The 13,172-nt window shown below is 37.5% G+C and overlaps 2 protein-coding genes across 7 annotated transcripts; both read right to left on the reverse strand.

Moving 5' to 3' along the window:
* Positions 1-1,996: 1,996 nt before the first annotated feature.
* Positions 1,997-5,788, reverse strand: LOC18587914 (DNA ligase (DUF630 and DUF632)). Its single transcript, XM_018127698.2, has 4 exons — positions 4,577-5,788; positions 3,754-3,929; positions 3,227-3,450; positions 1,997-2,946 (listed from the first exon to the last, which is right to left on the reverse strand). Exons 1-4 carry the CDS (start codon positions 5,595-5,597, stop codon positions 2,142-2,144), a joined length of 2,226 nt encoding a protein of 741 aa, XP_017983187.2. The 5' UTR covers positions 5,598-5,788; the 3' UTR covers positions 1,997-2,141.
* Positions 5,670-13,172, reverse strand: LOC18587915 (bromo-adjacent homology (BAH) domain-containing protein). 6 transcript variants are annotated; one of them, XM_007011969.3, is made up of 14 exons: positions 12,937-13,172; positions 12,176-12,560; positions 11,715-11,883; positions 10,468-11,612; positions 9,876-9,902; positions 9,651-9,743; positions 9,419-9,497; positions 8,819-8,909; positions 8,144-8,243; positions 7,861-7,977; positions 7,695-7,777; positions 7,518-7,601; positions 6,767-7,433; positions 5,670-6,092 (listed from the first exon to the last, which is right to left on the reverse strand). In XM_007011969.3, the coding sequence occupies exons 2-11, from the start codon at positions 12,518-12,520 to the stop codon at positions 7,727-7,729; spliced, it is 2,217 nt and encodes a 738-aa protein (XP_007012031.3). In that variant the 5' UTR covers positions 12,521-12,560; positions 12,937-13,172; the 3' UTR covers positions 5,670-6,092; positions 6,767-7,433; positions 7,518-7,601; positions 7,695-7,726. The 6 variants fall into 6 exon arrangements, with proteins under 6 accessions (XP_007012031.3, XP_088665937.1, XP_007012032.3 ...); XM_088809811.1 differs by lacking the exon at positions 5,670-6,092 and adding an exon at positions 12,787-12,840 and having other exon boundaries at positions 7,172-7,433; XM_007011970.3 differs by lacking the exon at positions 5,670-6,092 and having other exon boundaries at positions 7,172-7,433; positions 7,695-7,770.

Below are 13,172 nucleotides of genomic sequence, written 5' to 3' on the forward strand. Positions count from 1 at the left end.
ACAGCCATTGAAATTTTTTGACTTCAATCCAATGGGCTTGCGGAAGAAAAGAGAGTTCAAACTAATGATTCCGAGACAAAAATTGAGAGCAGCAACAAGAGAACAGAAAAGAAAACTATGTACAAAATCATGAGGTGTTGAATTCTTACAAAGAGCAAACTCAAAAGATAAACTAAACACATAAGACTTTCCTATTCATTTGTTTAATCACATCAATGCAACTTTCTTTGAGATCCTGGACGGATCAGCAAACCGAGCTGAAAAGGACCGAGAAAGATTATCGGGTTCTGCCCATCCTGTTCCTTGATCAAAATTTTGTGAGTACTCATCTGGGTCATAAGAAGCCTGGAATGCAACAGGAGAACTGAAGATCTTCTTCCTTTCTCTTCTGAATTTCTTCCAAAACGTTCTCCACTTTGGTCTCGAGGCATCTTTCCCACGTTGGCTGTAGCTCCGGCCTAATGTGATGGTTTCTGTGCCTGAGTTGTGCCTGAGCCATACTTTGATTTCCATGGCTAGAAATGAAGAAACTTTGACCTTTTCTTTTCTTTTTTGGGTTCTTAACTCATGGTCTAGACTTTGGTAAGAGCAAGATGAGGTTTATATAAATGCATGTAACGTGACTTTATGATATGCATACATATATATTCATGACCCCCAAGTACATTTATCATTTCATTCAAAAAGCAAAGTTTTATCTGATCAACTGATTTCTGAGTTTGTGTCAAGCCATTAGCTTGGATGCATAAGCGGCTTGGCTATGCCCAACTTAACAGCTGATTCAATGGAAATTTTCAATAAAAAATCATAACATAAATCTTGATAAGAAGGTATCAAACGTACGTTTGGTGAAGGTGGAATCATGAAGAAAAGATGGACCCGAAATCCTGTGAACAAAATGAGAGAGAAATTGAGGAACTTTAACAGGCTAAAGGCTCCAGCCATAAGAGAGTTTAAAGGTAAGCTACCACAGAAGAGAGGACCACATTTCCCAGCTTTAAGAGTCAAAAGTTAAACCGCCGAAAGAGTCTTCCTTTGCCAGCGGCGTGCCAGTTTTTGTATCAGCAATGGAAATACAAATATATATACAATAAGATTAGAGTGGTAAGCAATGGCAGTAACACTTTGTTGACAAGCACTGTCAATTGTAGAAAAGTACACTAAATCCATAGTTTCCAAGTTTGAAAAGCTGGCTTGAATCGTAATTCTTGAAATTATAGTTGATCAGCTATTCAGTCGCCATCATACATAATCTCTTTCTCCATTGCAAGATGGACCTGTGAATTCCTGCTTTGAGAATGGTGGACTGCAAAAAGTTAATCCCATTATTCACCCAAGTTTTTGGTCATTTGCTTATCTTTTCAGATACCAAAATTATGTCCCCATCGTAAATGTATATTGGAGCCTGAATAACCTGACGTCAACCATCTCAACCAACATTCATGAATAAAGAATTATGGCTTTGAAGGTTTAACCGGCTCACCTTTGGGCGAGACGCATGTCCAAGATACAACAAGATAATTAAATACGAACACGGTTTTCATTTAAAATAGACTTAAATTTATGATAATTGTGTCAAAGTCGTTTAAGATTCATTTAAAATATAATTAATTAATCGTATTATTGTGTATTTTTAATTATCTATATATTTAATCATGTTTGTTCAATTTTTTTATTGAACTCAAATAATAATCTTATCCTTTGAGAACAAATTAATCATTAACCACTTCTAAGTAAAATGAAAAGTTGGGAAGATTTGAGTATACAACCTTGCATTGGGATTGTAGGATGAGTTTTACTTTATTTGAATATCCTTCTGACCTTGATAATTTATGGGAGAATATCCTACCGAGTAGATAGAACATTAGACTTTGAATTCTTTTTTGATTGTCACGCATCAACCTCCGGCAATTTTCTAGTATTTCCAAAACCAAAAGGATCCAATGAATTGGATTTTGTTTTTCTTTCGTGTTGAAGAAGGCAGTGGAAAGGAGCATAACACCAAATTCTTTTGCACATGGACGATGAATAAATAAAAGATAGCTACATTGCATTGCCAAGAACTACCGTCTGGCGTAAAAACTGCAGTTCACTAAGATACAAGTTAAGAGGAAATTACTGACAAAACGGAGCTGATGTCTCTAGGAGGGGGCACCATTTGGTTTCTGTGAAAGGGTGATGGTCCTCAACTTCTCATAAGCATCAGAGCACGCACGAGAATAGTCTGACATAGCCCGGAATAGCTCAGGCAAGCGAATTTTAAGGCTTCCCAGAGACTTCTCTCTCACTTGAATGCAATGTTTTTGGTAAGCTTCGACTTCCTCTTCCAACCTCTTTTTCAAGCTGTCAACCGCAAATTGCCTCTCTGAGACAGGATCCTTTGCATTCGCATCTTCACCTCTTTCAGCATCTATTTCATCAGATGCGGTTCTCCGTTGCTTATACTTCTGATACCATTCCTCAAATGCCTGGTTCTTGCGAAAAAATTCCTTCCTAGTTTCCTCACATTTTTCTTTTAGCTTCATCTCTTCGTCTTGATGAATAATTATGGTTTTTGTCACAGCAGCAAATGACAAGATTGAAGATTTAGCAACCTCATCAGGAAGCTTTTCAAGATAGTCATGCCATGCATGGAGGAGTGCTTGGATTGGAGGATTCTGCGCACGTGGAGGAGATGAGATTTTCTCTTTCAAGCTGCTTTCAATAGGGATGAGATTTAACTTTAACCAGCTGTTGAGAGCTTGGATGTATTGCTTTTGATGAGTCACTAGCTTATCAAATTGTAAATGCCACTCTTGGACAACATTGTGAAGTTGGATGGTGCGCTCATGGTGGTGCTTTGTCGTTTCTTTGGAAGCATGAGCAATGTCAAGAGGTTTAAGCTTTTCAACAATCTGGAGCTGGCTATTATGATGTATGCACATACTTGCCCACATGTTAGCCATCCTGCAATACAGATGTCAAATTTCATGGTCACGATTAAATTCACTTCAAGATTTGCACGCACTTAAGTGCAATAAGGGTACATGATCAAAACCAGCAAAAGTCATTGGTGATAAGTTGGTTTCTTAACGCAACACATACAAGCAACACAAACAATTGAGGATAAGTTGATGAAGAAAAGATGCCAAATACAAAGAAAGCATAATCTCTTCATCAAAGATATTATACAGCAAAATTAGAAGCAATACATGGCTTTCTTGATATTTTTATAGGAAAAACTTACCCATGAACAAGCACAACAAGTTTTGGATACAGCTGCTCATCACGTAATCGGTTAACTTCTGACACTGTTGAATCCATGGACTGCATGTCAACTATGTATCTCGTATGTAAATGACTTACAGCCGCTTTTGTTTTCTCCAATGATTCAGCACTAGCTCCTCGTTTCTTCTGCTTGTTTAACCAAGCAACCTTCCTTTTATACTCGAGCTTCATCAGCTCTCCTTGCTACAACAGGGACCAAATTTGCATAAGATTCAGAACAAGGTCAAATACAAGAAAAAGAATAGCCTACCAATATTAAAATTAAAACGATCTTTCATTTATGCAAATATACATTTAGCAGAAATTAGCTTTGTGATTGATTAACAGGGAACTTAACATGACATGGCTATTATCTACATAGGTATAATTAATCCAAATATACAGAGAAAGGTGTTTATTGAGGAAGCAATATAGATAGCCATGGTATGCAGCAGGCCATATAATTTGAAAAAGAAGAAACAGATAAACCCAAGATTTAAAATATACCTTAACTTCATCATAAAGCTTCTTTTCCCATGCCAGCAACTTATCCAGAACAGTGGCATGAGTCTCATACTCTTCTGAATCAAGTTCATCCTTCCCATTTTCACCATTTGTCATACCTCTGAAAGACCTATTCCATGTAATGACACGCAAGACCCTTGCAGAATGATCAATATGTCCTGCAATCAACAGGATCACAAACATGATCAATATATGTCATATAATACATTGAAGCATTTTTCATTGTAACTGCAATTACAACTTAAAAAAACAAGATTATGAGCCAAAATCCATAATTTCTGTGAGCTTGATACACATATTCTTAAATATCAACCCAACAGAGAATTGTTTTTTAACTTTTAAAGCTAAATGTGCATTATTCTACTGGCAACGTGATGACTATCACCTATGAAATAACAGAGAGTAAAATATTGGTAACTTTAGAATAGTCAACCAGGCACCATTTGACCCCCAAAAAATATAGCAGCTTATTTTTTTGTAAAGAATAAAGCAAAAAGATCTGAGGTCAAGGTCAGATTCTCACATAAAGCTAAAGGACAACAAGATCTAAATGTAAAGCCACCCAACACAAAAAGCCCATTAAATCATCCAAAATTACAATTTTTTTTCTTTTTTCAGATCTCAACAGACTTCAAGCTTCAATCTTTCACAGAAAAGATGTAGACAAATTCCTGCTTTGATCGAACACAACCAAGGACATCAACCATGAAAAAACTCAAATTCTTCACAGCCAAAACTTATTAGCAAATTAACAATAATCTATATAACGTACGACCAAATCAATGCGGCAAAACAAGCAAATTACCTCGATTGTCAGCAAAATTGGAATGATAATGCAACCTTGTAGCCTCCAGCATCTTAGAAACCTCCTGAGCACTCTCGGATGCTTTCAAGAAATGATCATCAATCTCATTCAGAACCTGCATTAAATTCACACTAGAAACAGCCTTCACCACTCCCCTGAAATCTGCGGGAGCAGTTTTCGAATGTTCAATATGAACCTGCTGCTTCCCTTTATCATCAACCTCCACAGGCATCGCCACCTTCTCCTCCGGCCTCTCCGGCGTCTTCGGCTCAATTTCACTATCAACTCCCCCATGGCCGTCAAACCCCACACCAACACCAACATTCTTCTCTAAAGCATCAGCATTTGTATTCTCAGTTTCATTATTGATGTTGTCCAAACCCAAGCTCGGACCGGGCATGTTATCGTCGACCCTGAAGAAGTAATCCCAAGCCATGTTTTTAGCTTCGGGCATCGGAGGCGGCTGGTGGCCCACATTGTTGTTCTCCGGAGTCCTTGGTGGGGTTATCTCCTCCCTGTTGGGTCCTCTTGAATCTTTTCTCAAATCTTCATTATTATTATTTCCACGCTCCTCGTTTCCTAGATGATGTTCTTCTTCCTCCTCCTCTTCTTCTTCCTCTTCCTCTTCTTCTTCAATAGCGAGGGAAGAATCAAACTCCTTACGACTCTTGACGGGCATAGCAGGCATACTGACGGCGCGTTTGATGGGGGCGACGGGGCTAGGAGAGAAGTTAGGAAGTGGAGGAGGCGGAGGCAGGTTGTCAATCATAGGAGGCGGTGGAGGCGGCTGAGGAGTGGAGTCAAGAGGAGGGATCTGGTGTTGGTGTTCGAGAGGCTCTGCGGCTTCTCCGTGGCCGTAGTCACTCAAGGCGGCGCCCGTGTTCTTCAAGGAAATGGCGTAGCCAGAGTGACCAGCCGCGAAGGCGTTGCGAGCTATAACCGCATCTTTCATCAAGGTCTTGCGGTCCTTGCAACGAGCCACCGATTCTTCGTTATCTATTCTGGACTGGGCGCAACCCATTTTTCTTTTTTTTTTTAAAAAAAAAAAGAGTAAACACCGAACGGTGCGGTGGTTCGGTTTCTCTCTTACTACTTTTTCTTGTTTTGGTTTGGTTAGGAAATAAGTCTGGGTTAGAGGTGAGAGAGAGACGAGGGATTGGTGGGGGGCGAGAAGAGGAAGATGGGAATGAGGTGGAGCATGACAAGAGAGTGGAATACTGCCAAGCTTGCACAGAGAGGTTTGCAGAGAGATGGTACGCAGCAGAGAGAAAGAAAAGAGCAGTGATGAGAGTGGGGTATGCGTTTGTACTCGCTGTAATTGATTACGAGGTGTCCTTGTCTCTCAGTTTTTTAAATTAACGGTCACATATTTTAAAGCTTTGCGACGTCGTTTTCTTCATTGCTCGATTATGTCTTGCAACTGGCATCGCATCCTCTTGATGGACGGCTCTGATCACCCACGACGGTTTTAAATTGCTCTATCATCCCATTTCATCTTCCTTTTCGGCTTCCATTACTATAAATGGTTCATACAGAGAAGATAAAAGGTAAGAAACAGATCCAAGCAAACTACCCTAAAATTTAACGAATAATCTCCGTGCATGGGGCATTACGATTAGGTGCGCTGAGAATTCTTGGATTATTCTTTACAGGTCGGTAAAATCGAATGATAAAGCTTGGATTAATATTTAAAAAAATTTTAAATTATTTGAAAATATTTAAATTAATGATATTTTCATTATATTTAATCAAATATTTATATCTTTCTTCCAAATTAAATAATATATTATTAATTAAAATATCATCACTTTATACCCATACTAACACATTGATAAATTAGTAATATAGATAATATTATCATATCACATCAATATGGCGTGAACATAAAATAATAAATTATATTATAATTAATATTAATTAAATTATAAAAATTACTTTAATTTAAAATAAAAAATTTAATTAAATATAATAAAAAAATTTTAAAAAAATAATCCATGAACATTTTCCACCATTATACATTTTTTTTTGTAAGAAGAGGAATTATGAAACTCTGTCTAAGGAAAGAACAGCATGCATTGGGCACTTTGGCACTAGATGCCGGCCGCCAGATGTTTCATACATACTAATTATACGCAAATCAGTTTGAAATATTCGGTCCCCAAGCACCATTTTTCAAAGAAAAAGACTTACCTTTTGAGTCTTGAACCACGTTCATTGTCTTAAAAGCGCACCGCCTTGCTCTTTCGACATTGAGAATCAATGAACCAACGTTGTCTCGAGTTTCTTCTTTGCAAATTAAGTCAATGTCAGTGTCCCTTTAAATAAGCCATTAACAATATCTGAACTGTCGACTTTCTACCGAAAAGTGCAAGACGGACAAAACGCATACAGGTAATTCGGTGGTAGGGATGTCCAAATCAAACCACCTAACCATTAAATACTGCATCCCTTCTTCAATCGATGAGCAACTGCTCTAAGTTCTAATTCTAGAGTTACCCAACTCCCCCGACAGCAACCATTTGAAAACGTTCACTTAGCAAATTATATATCAGAATTAACTCTCAAAGTTCCCACCCATAATTGGCACATCATGTATGTATTTTTCAAAATTATATATCAGAATTATATATGTATGTATGTATGTATGTATGTATGTATAAGGAATTAGCACATCATGCTAAAACTGAGCCGCAAAGGAGAATTATATTTACATCCGCTCATCACAAAATTTGCCTCCACTGCCTAGGACAGGAGCTCGGGCCTTTGATTGTGCATATTCTATCAGTTCCAGCAAGCAAAACCTGGTTGGAGAGCATCTGAGAACAGAGTTGGAATCAGGTTTCCACCAGCTTGACCACTGGAATATATTTTTCAAAAGAAGTGATAAGTATAGCGGATTTGCAACAAACAAAGAAAATGATGTGTTAGTTAGAGACCATACCATACCATCAGATGGTCTGAACAAAAAGTCCACATTGGTGGTTTTGCTTCACAAAAAGGCTTCTTTTTGGTTCAAAAGTACACACTGTCCAGAACATTAGCAGCCATATCATTCATAAAGAAAAGCACAATATTCTTACAACAGAAGCGGGTAGTAAATTGTTTTGCAATTACTTACCAAAATTAGGGGAAGCAAAATACTATTAGTGCTCATTTGGACGTAAATTTAGCTTTCAGTTTTTCCAGCTCTTCCCCTTGTCGCTAAAATATTCAAAATACTCAGTTTACCAAACACAAACCATGAAAGGCAGATGCACAAAATAAGAACAACAGAAATTTAAGACCTTATATAATCTTTTCCAGAACTGATCTGATCTTTCTACAAGCAAGCACCATTCCATTGCCATATCATATTCAAGTGTGTTAGGCTGGGAAGAATGTGAAGTAGATACTGCTTCTTTCTGGAAACAAAAGGAACACCCAGAAACCAATTAACTGATATAGAAAAGGAAAAAGAAATCACTAAATAAGTCAAAATTGAAGGTGTGTGTAACCTAGCAACCATGTTATAACATCAATCAAACACCTGTAACCTGAGAGAGAGAAAGAGAGAGGAGAAAGAGGTACCATCTCCCGTTGGGGTTTGAGTTTATCAAGAATGAGATGGCCTACAAATGTTGATTGCTTCCTGGGAAAGCAAGGATTTGCCATGCTGGCAACAAGTGGCCTACACAACAAGAAATAAAGTTACATAAAAAGCAAACAAGGAGCATCCTAACTGCTCCTAAGGCTGGTTCTGAATGCCATAAATTGATCTCAAGGTCATGATTAAGGTAGAAATTTACCATACAATGGGACCGGCATAGACTAACAATATGGTGTAAACAGGCAAGATGAATAACAAAGTACACAATTGAAAGAGCCAAGGATGAGCGAACGAAGAGAGGTGAATTTGCATACACTAGAAAATGAGATCATGTACCCAGAAGACCTAAACCAGTTCTTTTCATTGCAGAAACAGAAAAGCTGATCAAGAATGCATAGGTCGTATGAAAAAACAGCAATAAAAATGAAAATGAAAATGCCTCTAGTAAGTTGTGAAGATAAAACTTTTCAAACCCAACATCTGGGTCGTAAGGGGCATACTAGTACTTCAGGCAACATACTCTAACTGACATGAGTACTAGCAAACCACAGCATTACTTGACAAGTTGAAGCCACTAGTCAAAAAGCATGAAACTGGAGTAATGACAATGATTACATTTGCACAACACCACTGATTCATTATGGTTGCACCCATACCTCCGATTCGGTAGCAGCAAGCATCCCTCATCCAATTTTGTAACAACCCCCTCTGCTACTTCACTTGTTTTGAATATAGCCAAAGCTTGAGCTACAACATGAACACACAGTGCATCAATAATTGCTATACTTGATGGACCAAAAGAGGTTCCTTTTAGTTCTGGATAAGGTTTTAAATATTGGTATTTTGAAAAACTAGGACAGGAAGCACAAAAAGGGACATAGGACATGAAGATTATATGACACAGACACAACAACACAACAAATTTTCAAAAAACACCTAAGGCAAACAACAAAAGCATTCAGCACGACACTCAGGCCAGCCTTACTCATCTCCCTGTTCTGATATCTTCTTTGACATTTCATATCAGAAACATGACTATATATCTAGTCTTAACGAGGAAAAAAGCAGAGTTCTATATCAGGACCTCTAGATACTCAAAATATCATATGCTATTTATAAATTTTGGCAATATTTCATTTCAAGCTTCAGATAACTATCCAAGGCCATGGTATTACTTTTGGATAGTTCCAAGGGAAGAAAACTGTTTTCTAGCACTTTATCAAATCATCAAAGTTGCATATAGGATGCTTTTATACCAGAATGGGGGCTAGAGTATGCAGTCCGCTGCACCACCTTTGCTCTGCAAGTTTCCTTGAAGACACTCCAAACAATATCCTAAAATATAAAACTAAATTCTTCAGATGGAAGCAGCAAAAAGAACAAGGCAAAAACATAGGAAGAGGAGAAGAAAAAGAGAAATGTATGCATGGAAATATGAAATACTACCAGACACAACAAAATCACTGTGATTCAAAATATAGCTACTACCTCCACTTCTGCCGAAGTGCAACATGGATCCAAATTTTGAAACAGGACAAGTCTTCCATGCTCATGTGCATCCTGCATTCTTTCTTCCCAAGGCTGAAACATTGGATGAGGTAATTTGCAGATCAGTCTAAAGATAGTAGACCAATTTTCACAAGTGCAATGACTGTCAATGTGGACTGCTGAAACTAATTTAAACAAATGCAAGAGTGACAGAGAACTACTTACAAGTTCTGCAAACCATTTGCTCCTATCCTGTCAGCATGCATAAACAATAAATTGTAAGAACTAAAAGAAAAATCTCATCTCCACAAATTTTTTCACATCATGGAGAACGAAACTGGGATATCAGGACAATAGTAAGTTCATCCACAAAAAGGGGGAAAGCAGAAACTTGCAAGCACAATACTATCCAGGACACAATGAGCAAGACCAGAATAAAACTTATTCATCCAAAAAAGGGATTTGAGTAAAAACAAGAACTAAGGTAGCAAAAAATTCACATGAGACCACACTATTCTTCCATGTAAATTTGAGTTTCATAAGATTTATCTATCATCTATATGATAATACCAAAAGTGCAATAAAACTATTACTTCAGAACAATATAATTTCCAAATTAAGATATTTGGAAAAGAGCTGTTAAAATTTTGCAAAGTAATCACATCTTTCTTATCAGATACATTCCAATCCCCTTGCTTATACCTTAAATATGCATTAGAACCCCATGTTCATTAACATAAGATCTATTAAAATGAAACTGATTAGGAACAAAAGGATAGGAAAGGAAAGGAGAAGGCAACCCCAAAATAGCACTTACAGAATCAGGCCTACTGGTAACTCCCACTGCTTTATCACCAGTTTTGATGCCATCCTTTGGAGGCCATGCAGGACATTCTTTGGACTGCTTGCCATTAGTAGGTTTTGTGAATTTATCATCAACCTTCACCTTCTTGGAAGAGTTTCCAGTTGTCCCAAGAGGATCTATAGCACGTCTTGATTTATCTTCAGAAGCAGTGAAATTTAGCACTGAGGGCTTTGAATTATTGCCATCAAAATCATGGTTTGGGTTAAGCACATTATTCATGTTCTTCTCACAGGACACTTTTGCAGCACTAGCAAGCTTTGCTTTCTTATGTGGCCTCTCATCTACCTCACCTGAATCTTTTTTCATGTTCTTGTCATTGGACACTTTCACAGCACTAGCAAGCTTTGATTTCTTATGTGGCCCCTCATCTACCTCACCTGAATCTTTATTCATGTTCTTGTCAGTGAACACTTTCACAGTACTATCAAGCTTTGCTTTCTTCTGTGGCCTCTCATGTACCTCACCTGAATCCTTATTCGTGTTCTTGTCATTGGACACTTTCACAGTACTATCAAGCTTTGCTTTCTTCTGTGACCTCTGATCTACCTCACCTGAATCCTTAGTTGATTTAAAGTTTTCATCAACTTTGACTTGATTGACAAAAGACTTACCAACCCTACCTATCTTCTCACTAGAAGTGCTTTCCTGTTTAACTAACAACACTTTTAAGTATGCATTTTCTTTAACATTACAGCTCAAATCTATCTTCTCACCAGAAGTATTTTCCTGTCTATCATTGATGTTGGTCAGTTCAATTGACTCTGTAGCTACAACAGAAACAGGCTTCTCTCCCAGGGAGAAATTTGGTTTAACTGATCGCACGTTTACATCTGAATTTTCTTCAACTTTAGGAGAAGCAGTTTTACAAACAAAGACATTCTCTTGTCTATCATTGGCAGCTAGCTTCTCTCCAACCACAGGTTTTTGTCCCTCTTGTTCATCATCTTCAGGAAATTGATCATCAGATGAATTTAGCTTACACAAAATATCCCTTTCATTTGTTGCCATAGCATTCTCCCTAGCATGTGTATTGTCTATACCAAGGTTACAAACAGAACAGGGCTTCTGAGAGCCCGCTCGGTTAAAGAAAAATTTAACTGCAACCATTTGAGGGACAAAAAAGGAATTTCAACAGTCAAATTAACCAGAATTAAACTAGAAATTGCTGTGAAGGAGCGTTAGATGATTAAAAGAAATACCATCAATTCCAGCAATTTTATCGCCTATCTTATCCGAGATAATCCAATGCCCAACATGAAAAGTACGGTAAAACACAAAGTCAGCCATTTGGAGCTCTTCATTTGAGTGTTCTGGGTTTCTGCTATCCTTTGAAACGCAAACTATATTGCATTTTCCAGAAATTGCTTCCTGAAATTGCATTTTCCAGCAAATTGTTAACAAAATCTTAACAGCTTACAAAACAGGGAAATTAACATTTGACTGTTTAGATGAATGGAAAACCAAAAACCCCTCAAAATTGTCAAGCTCAAAATACTTCTGATAATAAAGTGCAAAAGAAAGCATAAAAATTTAGCTGTCAGTCAATACCAAAACTCAGAAATCAGACTGTAACATAACAAGTAACTGCAGAGGGTATAGAATATTAAAACCCTGAAAATGAAAGATCAAATACTGAAACAATTTATAAAATTCCAATTACCAAGGGATTAATGTCGGCAAGGCCTACTCCTTCACCAGACGCCAAAAATATTTCATTGGAATGAGTCAATTTAACCACAAGAAAATTTGAGATCTCACAAGGTCGGAAAAACCATAAAACCTTCACTTCCTTTGAAGTATCAGGATTCTCCCATATTTCTATAAGTTTGCCGAGATAAGGCTTTGGGTCACCTTCCTTGCGAATAAAAACATTGTCATAAAGGGTGTACTCGAGACCATCATAAGTAAAAGATTCATAAAACTGAACATCTTTCTTTCCGCCACCAAGTCCTCTTTTTTTACCCCACTTAAATTCAAGATTCTCGACTTCATCAACTTCTACCATACTCTCATAGCAGGCCTCTCCTTGACCAGAGTAGTAAAACCTGGAAATAAGATAACAGAGTGGAATGATTTAGCATGCAACAACAGCATTGCAATTCTATGGAAAAACATTTACGTATTTTGTTAAAAGATAACAAAAGAGACTAACCATTATAATGCAAATAAATAATTTCCCCAAAATTAATTACACAATGAAAAAATTAAATACCAATAAAGTTCGAAATAAAAACAAAATCGTCAAAGACTGCAAAGAAAACAATTTCTTACTATAACATTTTCCCGAAACTACTTTCCGGGGGAAGCCAAAAGCCGCAATAAAACCTTAAACTCATTTCATAGGAAACAATGCCGTGAGCAATAGCTATTCAAATCTTCAATAGAGAGAGAGAGAGAGTGTTTGGCGGGAAATTCACTTACGATTTCAGAAGAGGTGTAGAGTGAGGCGTGTCTGCTTTAGCTTCTTGTTCTTTCTGTTGTTCTTGGCGAGGAAAAAACTAAAAAAAAACCCTAGCGAAAAGCACGCTCAGTTTCCCTCTTCTCTCCGATCGATTTGGTAAACTCCTTCCCCTTCTTAATTATAATCGTATTTACATGTGCGATTGTGACGTGTTTGTTCCTACCATCTCCAAATCTACGAGTGGCGGCACTGATAA

This window comes from Theobroma cacao, chromosome 9 (genome assembly GCF_053813885.1).
Source record: "Theobroma cacao isolate CCN51 chromosome 9, ASM5381388v1, whole genome shotgun sequence".
NCBI classification, from domain to species: domain Eukaryota; kingdom Viridiplantae; phylum Streptophyta; class Magnoliopsida; order Malvales; family Malvaceae; genus Theobroma; species Theobroma cacao.

Bases quoted from the DNA above. Each gene is read 5' to 3' on its own strand.
- LOC18587914 (XM_018127698.2), bottom strand. From the start codon at position 5,597: ATGGGTTGCGCCCAGTCCAGAATAGATAACGAAGAATCGGTGGCTCGT. The intron at 3,930-4,576 runs GTAATTTGCTTG...TGTTGATTGCAG, and splicing joins CAATTTTGCTGACAATCGAG to GACATATTGATCATTCTGCA. The intron at 3,451-3,753 runs GTATATTTTAAA...TCCCTGTTGTAG, and splicing joins AGCTTTATGATGAAGTTAAG to CAAGGAGAGCTGATGAAGCT.
- LOC18587915 (XM_007011969.3), bottom strand. From the start codon at position 12,520: ATGGTAGAAGTTGATGAAGTCGAGAATCTTGAATTTAAGTGGGGTAAA. The intron at 9,744-9,875 runs GTAAGTAGTTCT...CCAATGTTTCAG, and splicing joins GCAAATGGTTTGCAGAACTT to CCTTGGGAAGAAAGAATGCA. The intron at 8,244-8,818 runs GTATGGGTGCAA...CTTGTTGTGTAG, and splicing joins TTGCTGCTACCGAATCGGAG to GCCACTTGTTGCCAGCATGG.